Below are 16,912 nucleotides of genomic sequence, written 5' to 3' on the forward strand. Positions count from 1 at the left end.
TATTATTGAGGCTCAAAGGCTCCAAAAGCAAGACCCCTTTACTGATCACTTCCCTAATATTGAGGATATCTTGGGAGATAAGGAAAGAAGTAAGGAAGGCGTGGGAGATATTGGCGTGATTGATCTGACAGCCGAGTAAGGATTAGGAGGCACTTAAATGGCCAGGATAGTTAATACACTAATACATATGTATATATTCTAATTCGGAAAGGTTTAATTAATAAATTTATATTCAAAAAGGCATGTTTTCCTAATAATTCGAGGTAATGTAAATAGATTATTTTGATGAAAAATAACGGGTTTAAATGAGTAAAATTCAAGAGTGAGGGTATATTGGGTTATACGGGATAGCCGGGATGCCGAGAAGGCGGTCACCCTTTTAGGCAGGCGGTGAGAGAGGTGGGGCTAAAATTGAATACTACTGAAATACCATTACTACTGAAATAACATTACTCTTTTAGATACCTTTCAGGTCAAAATACCGGTATTGCACAGAAGCAGTTGGTTAAGACATTTGTGAGAACAAATACTATATCACGGTCAGTGGTACTTATGGCACTATAGTTTCGTGTTGTTGACTTACTTGTCCCACCAATACTGGTGAAAGCCCCAATAAATATTGAGAATAAAAACACCAAGTACCATAGGTAGATTGAAGTTGACTTTGCTGCCGTATACCATGTATTACTAGAGTTGCTGCACGTGTCACGCTTGGAGAAATACCATCGAAGCAACCACAGAAGTTGGAGGATCAGTTGCGATATGCCGTAGGCAAACACGATAAGGGAACGGCAGCCAAATCCAGGCCGAGGAGTAGTATAGCTTGAACATAGTTAGTAAGAAACTATAGAAGATATATCCAAAGATAATACCTGACTAATACGCTGAAGAACGTCGGCACGAAGTAAAGGGTAAATCCATAAAAAGCTGAGGTCCAGAGATCCTTTTTGAAGTTTCTGTCTAGTACTTCTTCCCTCATTCCCCGAAGATATGGATATTCGTCACCGAGTTTCGCGATCCACATAGCCTTATTAGATCCCCTATTCCACATCCACGCTGGCTTGAATCTGGACTCCTTGTAAGCTAACTCAAAAGTGCTGTTCACCAATCTAGATACAATTGATCTAGTATATCTAATCGACCTTGGATCTTCCGATGTAAACTCTGCGCTATGAATATTTCGGAACCACATCAGGATCAGACTCTAAATCGGTGTCCACCAATCTCATGGAATCTATAGGGGTAAAGGGGTCGGAAATGAGTAGGGATTCAGCGACAGCATTTTGCCATATTCGGGTTGTTCCCAGCAAGGAGAAGGCAGCTAACAAGGGCGACATGGGGTATCGTCATCCAGAACATTCCAGCAGCTAATTGGTGCGCCGTGACACTTATTGTTAGATGTTAGTATTTTGAAGATAAAGCCATACCTAGGGCTTTTAACGAAGTACCGTTTAGCAACTTACTAGGAACCTAGTTCTTCGCGAACTTCATATACCGACCAGATAAACGATGCAATATAAAAAAGAACTGGCGCACCGACTGAAGTACCAAAGCTGATTTGGGAGTCTAACATAGCTAATAACCGCCATTTGGTAGCAATAATATTCCGGCGCTGCTGAACACTATACGATGACTTCTTAAACCTTCCTATCGTAGCGATTTTGGTTGGCGTATTCGAAGGACTGGCATCATGGGAGTGGCTTGGCGTAATTAAGTCTAATGGGCGTGGAACTTCTATCCTTGATTGGATATTTGTTTTCATAGGTTGGGCACCGGGCCTTCTTCGAAAGACGCCTCCTGGAATATTGTGTACAAATAAGCTACTCGAGTGCCAGGCTTGAATATCAAGGTTCCCTATTAAGATTGAAAGGAGAGTATGAGCTTTCTCCTTAGCGGAAAGAGAGTTTTCTTTACTTCGACTTTCTAGATACGACAAGACTCGGGCATCAAGAAGGGCCTCATAAATACCAGACGTCATCATGGGACTGGCCACTGAGAACACGACGCATGTCCAAATAATAATGTCTAGTGTAACAATAAATGAAGCGAGAGGGATTTTAAGAATAAACAAAGGGAGACTCGATATATCGATAGATCCACCAGAGAATAAACTAGTCGGCAGGTCAAGGCGGCGACGACGAGGAACGTTAAGGCAAAAAATGAGCGACGGTAGTATGAAAGCGATCAGGGGTTTCAACCATTTTCCGAGATCGCTCGCCTTTGTAACAGGCCATCCGGGGCAATGGTTGTAACACCACGAATAAGGCATCCAGAATTGTTGATGAGGCGCCGATAAAGTTCCATTGTATTTTGCACCGCAAGGAAACCTAGGGAACTCTTCAAGATCATTTATCGTGCCGGAGAAAAATGTTTGTCCAGGCCGAATATAGAGCGTATCGTTTTCGATAACGAGGCTTTCGTTAACAACTAAGTTGCAACACATCCCCCAGTCCTGTCCCCCAAGGGCAGGATTGAATATTGCAGGGTCTTGTCTGAGGCTCGATAAGTAGGGTTGATAGATAGGAACGAGGTCGGTTGACGAGTTGCGAATGCTTAGTTGGCCGTTGGCCAAATGTAAATACTGGATGGATAGCCATAATATGTTATAAAGTAAATACATCGTATAATAATGCATAGTTACAACTACTACTGCTCCATGAGAAGATGTCGACAGCAGAGTAAATCGAAGATAAATGCTAATTAACGGAGGAATAGTAGATGACCATATACCTCCTAACAAATATGAGGCCTCATGATACTAACTACAGAATTGCTTGGCGCGCTAGTTTATTAAAGTGCAAGAAAAGATTAAAGGGAGAGTGAAATAATTAATTCACTCTCCGGGCGAAGACTAAGTAATTTGAACTAAACTGAGTTGACGTGTGCTTAAAGTGTCAACCCTCTCAGCTGGATGGCGCTGGGGCGTCCCCTTTGGCCGGGGTCGGCGGAGAGCATCACGCGAAGGCCATCAGGATTGACAAGTAAATCTATAAGCGAACAAGCCACCAGGGGAGCCAAGAGATCGCAATGAGTGTCGCACAGCCACGATAAAACTAATCGGACTGGATTGGGACACCGACTTGAATCGGGGAACGAGGGGCGACTAATTCATGGAGCCCGACGAGCTTCGTTATAAGCGCCTGATCATATCACTCGAGATCCAATTGGATCTTACTCAAGTACACGTCGCTGCATCGTCCTGGCGCCACACAACCTTTACGGAGAGGCCATAGATATTTTTACAAGGGCACGATTCTGTCGTCTTCATGATTATTACTTGAATATCCAGCTAATGACACTGCCATCTATTAGTAGTAGTATGTATACTTGACTACTGACAGGTAAGGCTATCGGGTCTTGGCTCAAAAACAACGCAATTCATCGCGCGGAATACGTCATGTGCGGCTGAACAAGCTTGATATCCGAGGAGCAAGGTCGGAATTAACTGCTGTATGTTAGCTTATGAGACAGGAAAATATATTAGATGTAACAACAAGATATTCTTAACAGCTGGAAGGTCAAGATCAATAACCTTCAAGTAGTAATATCTTCCATGTTGTACTTTTGGTTCATTAACCCATCAAATACCAAGCTATAGAACATTGGGAGATATATATTCGTTATCAAGTCATGCGGCCTATATTAACATCCTAGCGGTACCTTTGAAGCTACTCATCGGAAGAGCACTTGCCAACTTACCTATATACTTATATACCTTACGTACCTAGGTAAGTATGTAGTGGTGTGGTACATACATAGAACAAAATGGGGTGCATGGCTTCTTCGGATGGCCAGGGCTAGACCAGGCCTGTAAGCACTTTGTTAAATTACTGCAGCCCTATTCCTAACTCCGATCCTTCTCTCCTACAAGTCAGTCAGACGCTTCTCTAAACACCCATTCTAATTACGTAGACCATTTGAAATCACCAAACGTATTATGTTCATCAATAGCTAGGCTGAAGGCACTGCGTTATGCATATACGTCTTTACCTCTCATCTATCCTGGTGTAGTTAAAATAGATTCGACGTTATTGTGGGATGTATAGCATAATAATTGTAATGGAGCAGAAGATAGGCGTTGTGAATAGCAAAGATTGAAACTTATTGTCTGAGACGTAGTCTACTGTTAATTCGGATTGACTGGGACTATGTATACTGTGAAGAGTCTTAGTTCAAACATACGAGAAGAGAGTTAAGCCAATCAGTCTTTTCCTTATTACTTTACTATAGTTATCTCTCTAAAGATTTGCAAGTATGATTCTAATACTTATCGCATATGATACAAATGACGATGAAAGAAGTGAATACCTTTAGGTAGAACCAATAGACTTCAGAACTTACCGAGGGGTAAGGAAACGGATGCATCGCGGGGCTTGTAACGAGTACAACGGGCATAACTATGCCATTAAAACTACGGCGCCGCCCGTTCAACTACCTAAATCTCTATTTAAAACTATTTAAAATGTATATAAAAATGACCTCTATTAAATGTTTAATGACTTAAAGCATGGTTTATCTATGTTGACCAACACGATTAAGATCTCTTGAAGCGTCACGGTTGACACGGCGAACGATGTATACAGTATAGATTAAATTCAGATACTGTATTAACACGAAGCCGAGGGATCAACAAACAATACGCGAACCGCCTGACCGCCAGCTTTGGGGGCGGAACCCCAGGTATTCCATAACATTTAACGTTTATACTTTCAACCATCGGAAATTTACTTTGGGGCAACTATAGCTTAAACAACATCGATACGTATTACCGTAGCAATAAGAAATTTTGAAAATCAACTAGTTACTATTAATTATACCCTTAACTATCCTACGCTGGCAAAGAGCTCCGGCAAATATTCAGTTACTTCTCTATTGACGATCTTATTTTAGGTGCCTAGTACCTACATACATATACCTACCTAAAACTCGTATTGCATTGCATACTGTATACCTTTACATCCAATTATCTCTGGTAACTTCTTGATTCACTTTAGTTGAAACGCCTAGCTTCTGCTGTGCATACGTCAATATCGATAGTTTAAGCCATGATAGACACAACTTAAGCTGTTGATGGCAGCTCCTTAAATCGATGCAACCTAGGTACAAACCGAGGTAGCCTTTCAGCTGCTAGAGCTGTGTTTAGTTAACGAATCATCCGTGTTACCCCGGAATTCATCTTCTTGACCATCCTATTAAAACCCAGAATCTTTAATTGTGAATCGTGGGTAGTCAATCACCCTGGTTACGCCGACGTCATGTTAGTATGGCCCCATACGTCAATCGGTGTCGCCTCAGGGTCCCCGCATCACGAATTCGGATCACGACGGGAAGGACAACTATTTTGAATTTAAGATATATTTAGGAGTTGTCGCCTATCCTACAACCTTTTATCTTTAATTTTCTATAACTACACCTTAACCGAACAGAAACATATCATCATGTATACGAAATTCATCTTCACCACCCTTGCCTTGGCAAGCAGCCTAGCATCCGCAACCTATGCCCCGGAACCCATTAAGGCGGCGGAACGCGACGTTAAACCGCGCCAAACATTAAATCCTGGAGGCCCCGTTGAGTCTCTAAGCTCCGCAGCCGACCAGGGCACAACCGGCGTCCTGTCTATTCAAACCGACACATCCATTTTACTCTCCATTCAGACCGATACTTCTATTTCTCCCACTATTCAAACAGATACGGCAATCAGTAGCATCACCAGTGTCGTCTCCCCTACGACTTCAGGATCCGATACTCAATCGCCCACAGCAGATACTTCTGGCGCATCTTCATCTGAGGCGTCTTCAGTTTCCACATCTAGCTCTGATGCGGGAGCAGCATACCCACAAGAAACAGGTTTCGCATTAGCAGCGGCGGCGGCAGCGGGGCTTGTTGGTGTTGTAGCCGCATTATAATGAAGATAGACTATCGTATACCACACTGCAGACTGCGGACTTACCTTACATGTTTATTGTTATTCAGATTCAATATGATCATCAAAAGTAAATGATCTAAGATAGGTAAAACTCCAATGGGTATAGTGGGATCCGGGGAATCAATATGTATTACCACCAGATAGCTTACAAAAAAAAAAAAAAAAAAAACCCTTTTATATTTCCGACTTAATTAAAATACAAGTCAGCGAGTTCGATGAGACAGTTAATAACCTGACTTGGGTAGACATATTTTATCAGAGATCTATCCGATTCAAATCGAAATTATTTTTACTTGAGTAACAAACAGGTAAAAGTGAGGCTATACATATATACCTTTGAGTGATGGGCAGTAGTGAATTTGGGGTAGGAAATTCGTGTGGCTAGGTGTGGCTTTATAAGGGCTCCCAGGTTAGATTCTTGACATGAATTTGGTGCTAATAGCGTAGCATAACCAGAGTGGCTATGCTATCCTCACGATATTGGATATGCATCTCTTAGGCAGAATCGCGTACCTTAATCTCATAACGTAGGTACCTCATACACATTTTACACTAATTTCTCAACCGAATCAAAAGGTAAAAATAGTATCTTATATGAACTTTATGAAATTATTATAAAGATTGATAAAGTTATTTAAGAACAAAGTATTAAAGACAAAGATTTAAAGTGAGTTGTGTGTTTTTAACGGCATTTTGTTAGGTAGGTACCTACCTACCTAAGGTAAATTTTATATACTTCCAGGTTATCTCCACTATTACTTCACTTGGGGGCAGTAATCAGTCGTCAATTGGGTAAACCGATCCGTCAACCTACTATACATAAACCCAAGTGTCATTAACGCCGTCCATCGCCACAATATCTGCATGCTCCATAACCAAGCATACCTAATACTCGATATTTTCTCCCACATCTCCCATTCTATCATATGAAACTAAAGGCAGTCATTATTGAAATAGCATCACTATCTTCTTTCTTCACCATCTACTCTCAATATGTTCCGCTGGCACCGTCCGACATGTCGGAGACCTGATATATGCATGGTTGATAATGTGCTTTTCTGCTCAAGCTGTGACTCGGCAGTAGAGCTATCAACCTTCCAGATGCCCTGTCTTTCCCCTCCATCTAGTTGTCAAAAGAAACCCCCAGAGTTTCTAGACCTCCGGTGGCCATTGTCAGTTCAATATTCCACGGTCAGGAAAAATGGTAACAATGTCCCGGAATACCAAGCCACAGCCAAAGATTTAAGATTAAACTATACTAGTATACCAAAGTCAAGTCAGTTGTACCATGGAGAGAATGGGTCTGCTATTAGGTCCCATTCCGATGGAAATTTATATCCTTCTTTGGCTCAGAAATACGACATTCGACTTCTCAAGCTTTCTGCCTTGTCCTCGCATGATTATCTCCACGGCTACTTGGATGTTGCCGATTTGACTAATCCTCACTCATTTGAGGCACTATCATACTGTTGGGCAGGAGAAACCAACAACAATGATAAAGCAAAGTCAATATTCATAGGAACGTTCTGGGACATAGTTCCCATCACTAGGAATTGCGACTCAGCCTTACGACTTCTACTTTCTAAGGGGCATTTAAATCTTTGGGTTGACTCTATTTGTATCAACCAGGAAAATCCGTACGAACGGTCGCATCAAGTCTCAATAATGCGTGATATTTACTCCAAAGCTTCCCAAGTACTTGTGTATATGGGACCTGCTGCAGATGACAGCGACGATGCAATGGTTGCATTAAATATGCTTTCTCAGGCAGTAGAACCCGATCTAAGCAGTTCTCAAAAGCTTGGTCTAGAGCATATTTTCAAAAGACGGTACTTCTCCCGCGTCTGGGTCATTCAAGAGATTATTATGGCTCGAAAGGTTACTCTCTACTGCGGAGATAAGAGCATTTCTTGGACGTCATTTAGCGACCTTCAGGTACCCTACCGTTATATTCACAACGTACCTTGGCTTTTGGAATACAGTAAAGGAAATAACAAAAGAATGAGCGACCTAGACGATCTTTTGCGACTCTTAGATGCCACTTCAAGTTGCCAAGCCTCTGACCCTAGAGATAATGTGTTCGCCATGCTTGGCCTCCTACGCAATAGTATTTCCGAGGGGTTGGGTCCAGACTACCTCTTATCAAAGGAAGAGGTTTACATTGGTATTGCATCATATCTTATTCTCCGCCATGGTAAGACCGAGATCTTGTTTTATCCAAAGCAACATCCGCCGAGCTCGCTTCCTACATGGGTTCCAGATTGGTCTATTTACCGTCCAGCAAAGATACCATTAGAATACAGTGAGGATAACATGGTTTACGGCGTATCTCCAACCGACGTTGCTACTAGATTAGAACAGTTAGCAATAGCAGACCAGGACGAGTCTAATCTTTGCAATGAATACTACGACCATTTTAAAGTCGAATATTCTCATAGTCTTTCTAGTATGGGAAACGAAACTCAAAACATCGTATGGCTTTCCGGCAGCCAAACTACCTGGACGCTATTTACGACTACTCCTGAGAAGTCCCTTCGTATTCGACACTTCTCAAAATCATTAACGAAATGCAATACTGCAAAACACAACCCTGAAAGGATAACCGGCGCTTTACCGAGTGTCAATGCGCACACAGGAGCCTTAAGCATACAAAGCCGCATCGTCATAAATCTCGAGTCATTCTACCAAGTTAATCCCTACGAATTTATTCAAAAGATTTCTTATCCAGGTCTCGAGTGTGACTTCGAGTGGTTAATCAGAACAACAATCCCCGCAACTGCGGAACTTGACGTCGTGGTGTATGTCCAGGGCTGCAGTTCATATCTACACCTACGAAGAAGCTCAACTTACGACAACTATAGTCTGATCGGCACATGTCATGTAGGCTTTCGCCAAGGCGTTGTAAAATTTACCAAGTTGAATTTACCGGCGAAACTTCATGCTCTTACACTTTCCAAGCCCGTCGACATAGAAATTTTTCGTCAAGAACGTAACACCAACTACCTCCATACATCCTATGGGTTTGACCAGTCATTTATTGAATTTTTGGTCGATCTTGCTGAAAGTAGACTCGGGGTGCATATAATATCCCATTTCAGATCTCGAGACGCAAGTTTCAGTAACTTGAAAACAACAGTACTTAACAAAGACTCCAAAGATAGAATTGAGATATCAGCCTTCTGGAAAACCAATTCGGGATGGGAGGCCACCACAACTAGAGACTGGGATGGCGAATATATTAAAGGCGTATGTGTTATAATGGTAGAACAACTTGAATTCTGGTCCCGGTATACCACTTGGAAGGCTCTTGATTCGATCGGGACCTGTATAGATTCGATGAACGAGTTGAGCCAAATGTGGTCTGACTGGAATAAAGTGGCAAAAGTTCTTGCGGCTATTGAAAAGGGGTCATTGACGAAGAATGTAAATGACAACCCCGATAGGGCAGACTTAATTGATTGCCACGAATATGCCCATGGCATAGAACCTCAGACAGCTACAAGACTCGGCTTTTCAGATTCTTGCGCATCCCTCTCGTCATTAGTGTCTACCCTAACAAAGTTGGGAATAGAGATAATGCATCAAGTAGACCTGGAGCAGGAACTCTTTAGCTGCCATGCTCCCGGGATAGATTACGAGGAAGAATATGGGAAGCTAAGCTCAACCGAGCGTGTTCAATTAGGGAGGTTATACACCCATTCCATAAGGAACTCGGCTGAAACATCGAAACGTTCCCTTCACGACCCTCTAATAACCCTGGGGACCGAAACCTTCTACAACATAGTTAAATCCAGAATTGCCGTTCTTAATTGGATAAAACCGAGCTGGGAGGCGCTTCAACCGCGCCTTGTGGAGTTCCGACAAGTATGTGTACACATCACAGCCATGGACACATTTCAAGAAGGCATAAGCGAACTTCAAAATATTGTGATTGTGTGAACTATTTGACTACATACTTAGGAGGTAGTCAATTCACCAATTCAGTATATCATAAACTAATAACCCCCTTTCAAGATTAGTGGTCTTAATTTGGCGCAAGATACGTGTATTTCCAGCGAATAAGTTAATCAACATGAATCAGTATAGTTAGAGTAAAGAAGTCTCCATAGTATAGTCTGTTTCTATATTTCTCCTATAATTTTATCAACTCACTACTAGATAACGGGAAGTTGCAGTTGATCCTCTGAGGTGATTCTTAGCGGAGGCAATCCTAAATTTATTAGTGATTGTATTTCTATGCCTTTTAACCCTAGACTAACATCTTTATCATCTTTTACTACACCTGCAAGTTTTCTATAACAGTAAAATCAAGCTATGCTCTGATATAGGAGCACAAGGCTAATTATTATTCCATTAATAAATGCCTGTGATTGATACTCCAGACCCTTTGAATAACCTTTTGAATAAGGTATTGATGCAAATACAATTTCTATACAGAGATAAACTGAGCAACTCTTTAAGCTATTTGAACCCGATTCACATGGCTTTATTCATCTGCGAGGTTAGTTAGAACTGTAATATGCTAAGTTAAAAGGAAATTTTACAAGTTTAGAGTCGTTAATATGTATGTTTTCTACCTAGAGACTGCAAATAAATACCATCCATGGTCTTTACTTATCTACGACGGGCTTGGGTTTCGGTTCCCTGGTACCTGTTTACTAAGGCTTCCAGTCCGTCGGTTCCCGCGATCCATACCAAGACCACGACACTGTTAACCTAAGTCAACGCACACGACCGAGCGTAGTCGAACGAAATATGTCAGCAGAAGAGTCTTCAGATATCGATTGGTTGGCATGGTCTCAGGTTGTTGCATCCTTCCTCATACAACTATGTACATGGGGTTTGAGTAACACATTTGGTGTTTTCCAATCCTATTTTGAACATAGTCTCCTTAAATCATATTCACCTTCCAACATTGCCTGGATTGGAACAACACAAGGATTTTTATCAAGTATAGTTGGAATCATCAGTGGACCACTATACGATAGAGGCTACATTAGATCCCTACTGTATTTTGGTGGGGTGCTGAATGTTGCCGGTCTATTGTGCACCAGCTTCGCAGAACAATATGCGTGGATTATTCTCTCCTTTGGCGTTGCCATAGGACTAGGGTCCGGTGCTCTGTTCGTACCGTCTCAAGCAGTGGTGCAAGACTATTTTCCCGAGAAAAACGCTGCTCTGCCAACGGGGATCTCTACGACGGGAATGAGCGTCGGCGGAATAATATACCCTATCGTATTTAGGCAACTGGAAACTAAATTTGGTTTCTCATGGGCATGTCGCACGATTGCTCTAGCAAATGGAGTCTTTTTGCTGATATCGTGCCTACTCATAAAGCCTCGGGGGCCACGGGATACAGAAAGAAACACAAGGCCACGACCTTTCAACTGTGAAGTATTTCACGACTGGAAGTTAATACTATTGGGTATTTGTGCCCTACTCCTAAATATGGGGATCGATGTGCCCTTCTACTTCGTTTCTACCTTTGTTCAAGGAAACCTAGGGCTTTCTCCAACAGTAGGCGATTCTCTACTTGCGGGAATCAATGCCTCATCTTTATTCGGCCGAATTTTTCTCACCTGGATATCCAACTACTCCAAGCCCCTAATTACGTGGCAATTCACAATTCTTGGAGCATGCGTGCTGCTATTCTGTTGGTCGGTTATAGAAACGCTAGCAGGAATAATTATCTTCGTAATTTTCTACGGATTCCTCGTAGGTGGTTTAAGTTCTTTAATACCACCATCAGTCCGACAACTTGATCCGGACTCGGAAGCGATTGGAGCTAGAATAGGGTTAGTTGAAGGATTTCAGGGAGTCGGTTTCTTGATTGGACCGCCCATTGCTGGAGCAATTTTGAACTCTCCAGCCGGTTACTTCGGGGTCAGTATGTTCTGCGGATCACTTTACTTTGCTCTCTTTCTGGTAGTTGGTATTCTCACATGTAAACGATCCACATCAGAGGAGCATCCGAGTGAAAGCCTAGCGCTATCAAATATTGAAGGCGAGGCGACAACTGCGAGGGTAAATAATTAAGAAACACTTGGGCTGCTAGAAGAGTTAGGGTCTAGTAAACAGTGACATATAATTACCTGTTAACATACTAAATTAATACCATGCTTTCTCTTGGTAACTACCTAAGCATTTGAAGAAGTTTGCGGTTAAAGATTATTAGCTAAATTATACAATTGAAGTCAATAGAATGTATTGTCTAATAAAGTGACAGGAGGGTCGGATTTCAAAAGACCATATCATCTGGAAAACCCACGGTTCTAATCAGTAGAGAAGGCGAGCTCCCTTAGCTGCGACGGCGATATTCGTAATGAACTTGAGTACCTAGGCTCTTACCACTCGGAAATTCCCTATACCCGCCAATCTTCTTAAGCTCTTGTTTGATGATATTGATAGCCTTTTCCCAGTTCTTCTCGTCCAAGCGCAGCCAGTGGTCTTCCGAGAACCTACTCTTTTCGACAATGCTCTGTAGAAAGTTTTTCGGACCATTTATCCAAACCAGCGCGCGAGTGAGAGAGTAAGAGTCCATGTTCACGGCCTCGGCAGGCTTACCTACTATATACGGCGCGCTGTCCGTAAAGCGGTGGCTGCACCTATAGAATATGAAATCTGCTCCGAATAGCCGAAGGGCGAGATTCCTCCAAACTTTCAGATATGATGAAATGTTGGGGTTGACAGCGGGTTAAGCGGCTATTGCTGGATATTAGCGGTATCTTAGGTACCTTAGGTACCTAGGTTAGGTACATGACGTTATAGCGCTAGAACCTTTTATCCCCACACTCCGCATTTCTCCAATTCTAGCGTCGGCTCTCCCCTAACAACCAAACAATTCACCCACCTACGCCCTAAGCATTACCCTATATTGCTTATCCCCTTGGCTGGCATAAGACAGCAACTCCATAAATTTCAGTATCAATACATACGGATTGGCTAGAAAAGAAAGAAACGCTCGCGCGGTACTGAATCGACCAATAATATTTGTAGGTTGCGGTTTTAGAGACTAATCATAAGGCCTTTTCCTATTATGTTAATGAATGACGTTAAGCCTTATGTACTAATACTGAAATTTATGGAGTTGCTGTCTTATGCCAGCCAAGGGGATACGTTGCTTATCAGTGTTTGCTGTAATACCGGTGCATACCTTGTACCTAATATCTCGGAATGCCTCCTCTCAAACCTTCTACGCATTCCGCTACGTTTACCTTCGGTAGCCGTTAATCCTTACCTAAATTGCTTCCGATTCCGTCAAGTCGCTTCCGAGTTCCGAGTTGCTTCGATCGCGATCATGTTGCAACATTCAATATTTGATCCAACTCATGCCAACTCTCTTTGAAAGACGTATAATATTAATATATACCAACAAGTAGTTAAACTATAACTATACTGAATCAACTCCCTTTGAACCATACACGATGCCCGTCACCACATTCGAGTTCGACGAAAAATATAGGTATCAAAATGGCTTTGGGTCTTACTTTGAGTAAGTTAGCCATATGCTATTACCACTTATACCAAATTACTTACGCTATAATAACAATCTAGGACTGAGGCTATCTCGGGTGCTCTACCCATTGGTCAAAATTCCCCTCAGAAACCTCCATATGGACTATACGCCGAGAAGCTTTCTGGTACTGCGTTCACGGCCCCACGGCATGAAAACCAGCAGTCATGGCTCTATCGCATATTACCTTCGTGTGCACATCCACCATTTTCCTCCGCTGCTAAAAGTGCTTCAAAGTCCGATAAGCTGATCGATCCCGTAAAGCTTGAATACATACCAAATCAACTACGATGGGATCCTTTCGACCACGACGAACAGACTGACTTCGTCTCAGGTCTACGTTTGATTGCCGGAGCTGGCGATCCAACACTGAAACAAGGCATTGGAATGTACGTGTACGCTGCGGGAAAGTCGATGGATGAGCGTTCTGCTTTTTACTCGGCGGATGGTGATCTTCTAATAGTCGCTCAGGATGGAGTTTTAGATATCAGAACTGAGCTAGGATGGCTTCTCGTCCGACCCATGGAGATCTGTGTAATACCCCGTGGGATCAGATATCAAGTTTATCTACCGTCCGGTGCAGTTCGTGGGTATGCACTCGAGCTTTATCAGGGCCACTTTACACTCCCGGAACTAGGTCCGATCGGATCGAATTGCCTTGCCAATGCCCGCGACTTCCAGGCTCCTGTTGCTTCATTTAGCGAGGACTTTGGCGCTACCGCTTCCGAAGGCCCTAATACATACCTGATTACTAGCAAGTTTAATAACTCGTTCTTCCAAACCAAGCAAGCTCATACGCCGTTTGATGTCGTTGCTTGGCATGGGAATTACTACCCGTATAAGTACGACCTTGGCCGTTTCAACACTATTGGGAGTATTTCGTATGACCATCCAGACCCATCGATCTTCACAGTGCTCTCGGCTCTTTCAGACCACCCTGGCACTGCTATCGCCGATTTTGTTATATTTCCTCCGCGTTGGCTGGTAGCCGAGAACACGTTTAGGCCACCATGGTACCACCGCAACACGATGTCTGAGTTTATGGGTCTTATTGCCGGAGAGTACGATGCGAAAAAGGGAGGGCACGGCGGCTTCATGCCTGGTGGTGCAAGCTTGCACAACGTTATGAGCGGGCATGGGCCGGATGCCAAGAGTTTCGAGGGCGCCTCCAATGCTGAGCTCAAACCTGCTTTGGTTGGTAAAGGTAGCTGTGCTTTCATGTTTGAAAGCTGTCTGATGGTTGGCGTCACCGCATGGGGCCTCAAGACGTGTAAAAAGGTCCAGGAAGGGTACAGTGAAGAGAGCTGGGGTGGCGTACAGGCTCATTGGAAGAAACCTGAAGGTGTTAGTGCCAACAGTCACTTACTGTAGTAAGACACCCACGAATAAAGCCAGAGTCAAGGCTTCTCGGAAATTGTGAGTATATCTCTTCAATCTTTGCACTATAGGTCCGAATGCCATCTTACCGGCAATGAAATATTAATATATATGACTATTTTAACTATAGATCGATTTTGGTGTTCGCTCGTATTTTCCCAGGCTAGTGGTTCAATGTCGTAGATCCGTCATATTCAAGGAACCAATCCTTAAACGCCGAAAATCATACAGTGTAGATTGGAGATCTAAATAGAGAGGAGCTACATATCGCTTGTTATACAGGTACCTAACATACCATACTAATTGAACAGATTAAAGGAATTAACATCGCAAGCTCAGACCATTCCATTACCTACAAGCCAGATGCTTCAATCTATAGAAGCAACGCTTAAATACTTGGTCGACCTCCCTGATTCCCTCGCCGCCTGGACTCTCCTCTTCCATTGCCTGCTTCCATTTCATGCAGGATGCACTCCCTTGAGCTCTGGATACTCCGGGACTGGTATGCCACCCTTTTCTTCGGGCGCGAGACGCATGAGTATCTTGTCTATCTTGAAGAACGAGATAATCGATACAATGAGGTGCAGAAGGGAGATAGCCCAGTTCGACTCTAATGTCATAATTTTGGGTATACCAGGCATGAGCTTCTGGGCCTCGTCGATGTATGGACGAATCTTGACATCGTAGGCCTCTAGAGCGGTCGGTACGTCGCCTTTATGTCGCGCTAGCTCTCCAGCCAGTGTCCAGGCGCCCATTAAGGAGACTGTCGTGCCCATTCCTGTTACCGGCGCTGCGCAGTAACCCGCATCGCCAATCAACGCAATGCGACCTTTAACTACATGAGGCGCTTTGATTTGCCCGATAGAGTCCGCGTAGAAGTCTGTCGATTCGGCCATCCCCTTGAGGAAGCGATCCATTTGCCACCCAGAACCACGGAATATTTTGTCGAAAGTTTCTTTCTGCTCCTCTACGGATTGCCGCTCAATTCCTCGTCGCACCTCTTCTGACTCTGTGTACACCATCAAGTAGACTTGCGTATAAGGCCGGTCACCCGTGCGCGTGGCCAGGCCACGTCCTTTTCCTGCGTGGTAGAAGCGCGCCAGGCTATCATCCCCGGGTTCTTTTGGAATGGTATAGTACGCGACGTAGACGTTCAGGCGCTTGAACATGTCGAGCCCAGCCTCTTCGCCAAATATCATGCGCCGTGTTCGCGACCATTGGCCATCAGCTCCGACTACTAGGTCGTACCGCCTCGTCCGACCATCTGAGAAAGTTACATCCACCCCCTTTTCATCTTGGTCTAATCGCGTGACCGTCGCGCCGAATAAGTAGCTGACGCCGGGTCCATTTTCGTCCTCAGGAGTACTCTCTTGGTTTCCATCTGAATCCTGGAGACTAGCATCATAGAGAATCTGACACAAGTCGCCACGCAGGATCTCAAAGTCGCTGGTGAAAGACTGCTCTATAGTAGGATATTAGCAATCAACCGTATAGGAAAGAAATACGAATGACCGAAGTCTATCTTAGGGATAATAAATCCTTAATATATTCGACAATGAAGTTCTATCCCCCACGATAGACCAAAAAGGAGTTAATAAAAGCTCTTGAAGGTACTTACGGCCGGTTTCAGTTCCTGCAGCGCCGAACAGGCCGTGTTGTCTACCCTTGGAGTCGACGAAGGTTATACCGCTTTCATGCACACACTTCTCTTTCACGGCGTCGATAAGCCCAAGCCGTTTCATAATCGGTACACCCCATGCCCGGAGATCAATTTGTAAACCGTTATGCCGTATTCCCGGGTATCGTTCCACAACCGTGATACTGTTCTCCGGGTCGGAACGCCGCAGTAGCGTCGCCAAGGCCGGCCCACAGATACCCGCACCGACGATGAGGACCTTGAGCGGCATTATCGTCGAAAATCTTTTTACTAGTGGGTTAGGTACTTAGAGGTGGTGTAGTAGTAGAAGCTTTTATTTACCCCGAATTGTCGGAGGGGGGGAAAAGGAGTAATAAGTATCTATTAACTAAATCTGATAAAACAAGAGAATTGGTGGATATATTATCATTATTAGACATGTGGGAGCGTAGTCTTA

General features: G+C 43.5%; 4 protein-coding genes across 4 annotated transcripts; 3 read left to right on the forward strand and 1 right to left on the reverse strand.

Annotated features, from left to right (window-relative positions):
- Nucleotides 1-5,438: 5,438 nt before the first annotated feature.
- GL218_03014 (uncharacterized protein) lies at nucleotides 5,439-5,909 on the forward strand (the record flags this gene model as incomplete). The annotated part of the gene is made up of 1 exon (XM_033579559.1): nucleotides 5,439-5,909. The coding sequence occupies one exon, from the start codon at nucleotides 5,439-5,441 to the stop codon at nucleotides 5,907-5,909; it is 471 nt and encodes a 156-aa protein (XP_033436645.1).
- A 1,013-nt stretch (nucleotides 5,910-6,922) lies between these two features.
- GL218_03015 (Heterokaryon incompatibility protein 6, OR allele) lies at nucleotides 6,923-8,367 on the forward strand (the record flags this gene model as incomplete). The annotated part of the gene is made up of 2 exons (XM_033579560.1): nucleotides 6,923-8,289; nucleotides 8,352-8,367. The coding sequence occupies 2 exons, from the start codon at nucleotides 6,923-6,925 to the stop codon at nucleotides 8,365-8,367; spliced, it is 1,383 nt and encodes a 460-aa protein (XP_033436646.1).
- A 4,986-nt stretch (nucleotides 8,368-13,353) lies between these two features.
- On the forward strand, nucleotides 13,354-14,813 carry GL218_03016 (Homogentisate 1,2-dioxygenase; the record flags this gene model as incomplete). The annotated part of the gene is made up of 2 exons (XM_033579561.1): nucleotides 13,354-13,421; nucleotides 13,484-14,813. The coding sequence occupies 2 exons, from the start codon at nucleotides 13,354-13,356 to the stop codon at nucleotides 14,811-14,813; spliced, it is 1,398 nt and encodes a 465-aa protein (XP_033436643.1).
- A 464-nt stretch (nucleotides 14,814-15,277) lies between these two features.
- On the reverse strand, nucleotides 15,278-16,726 carry GL218_03017 (uncharacterized protein; the record flags this gene model as incomplete). The annotated part of the gene is made up of 2 exons (XM_033579562.1): nucleotides 15,278-16,281; nucleotides 16,438-16,726. 2 exons carry the CDS (start codon nucleotides 16,724-16,726, stop codon nucleotides 15,278-15,280), a joined length of 1,293 nt encoding a protein of 430 aa, XP_033436644.1.
- Nucleotides 16,727-16,912: the final 186 nt, after the last annotated feature.

Source organism: Daldinia childiae (genome assembly GCF_008694065.1).
Source record: "Daldinia childiae strain JS-1345 chromosome Unknown Scaffold3, whole genome shotgun sequence".
NCBI classification, from domain to species: Eukaryota; Fungi; Ascomycota; class Sordariomycetes; order Xylariales; family Hypoxylaceae; genus Daldinia; species Daldinia childiae.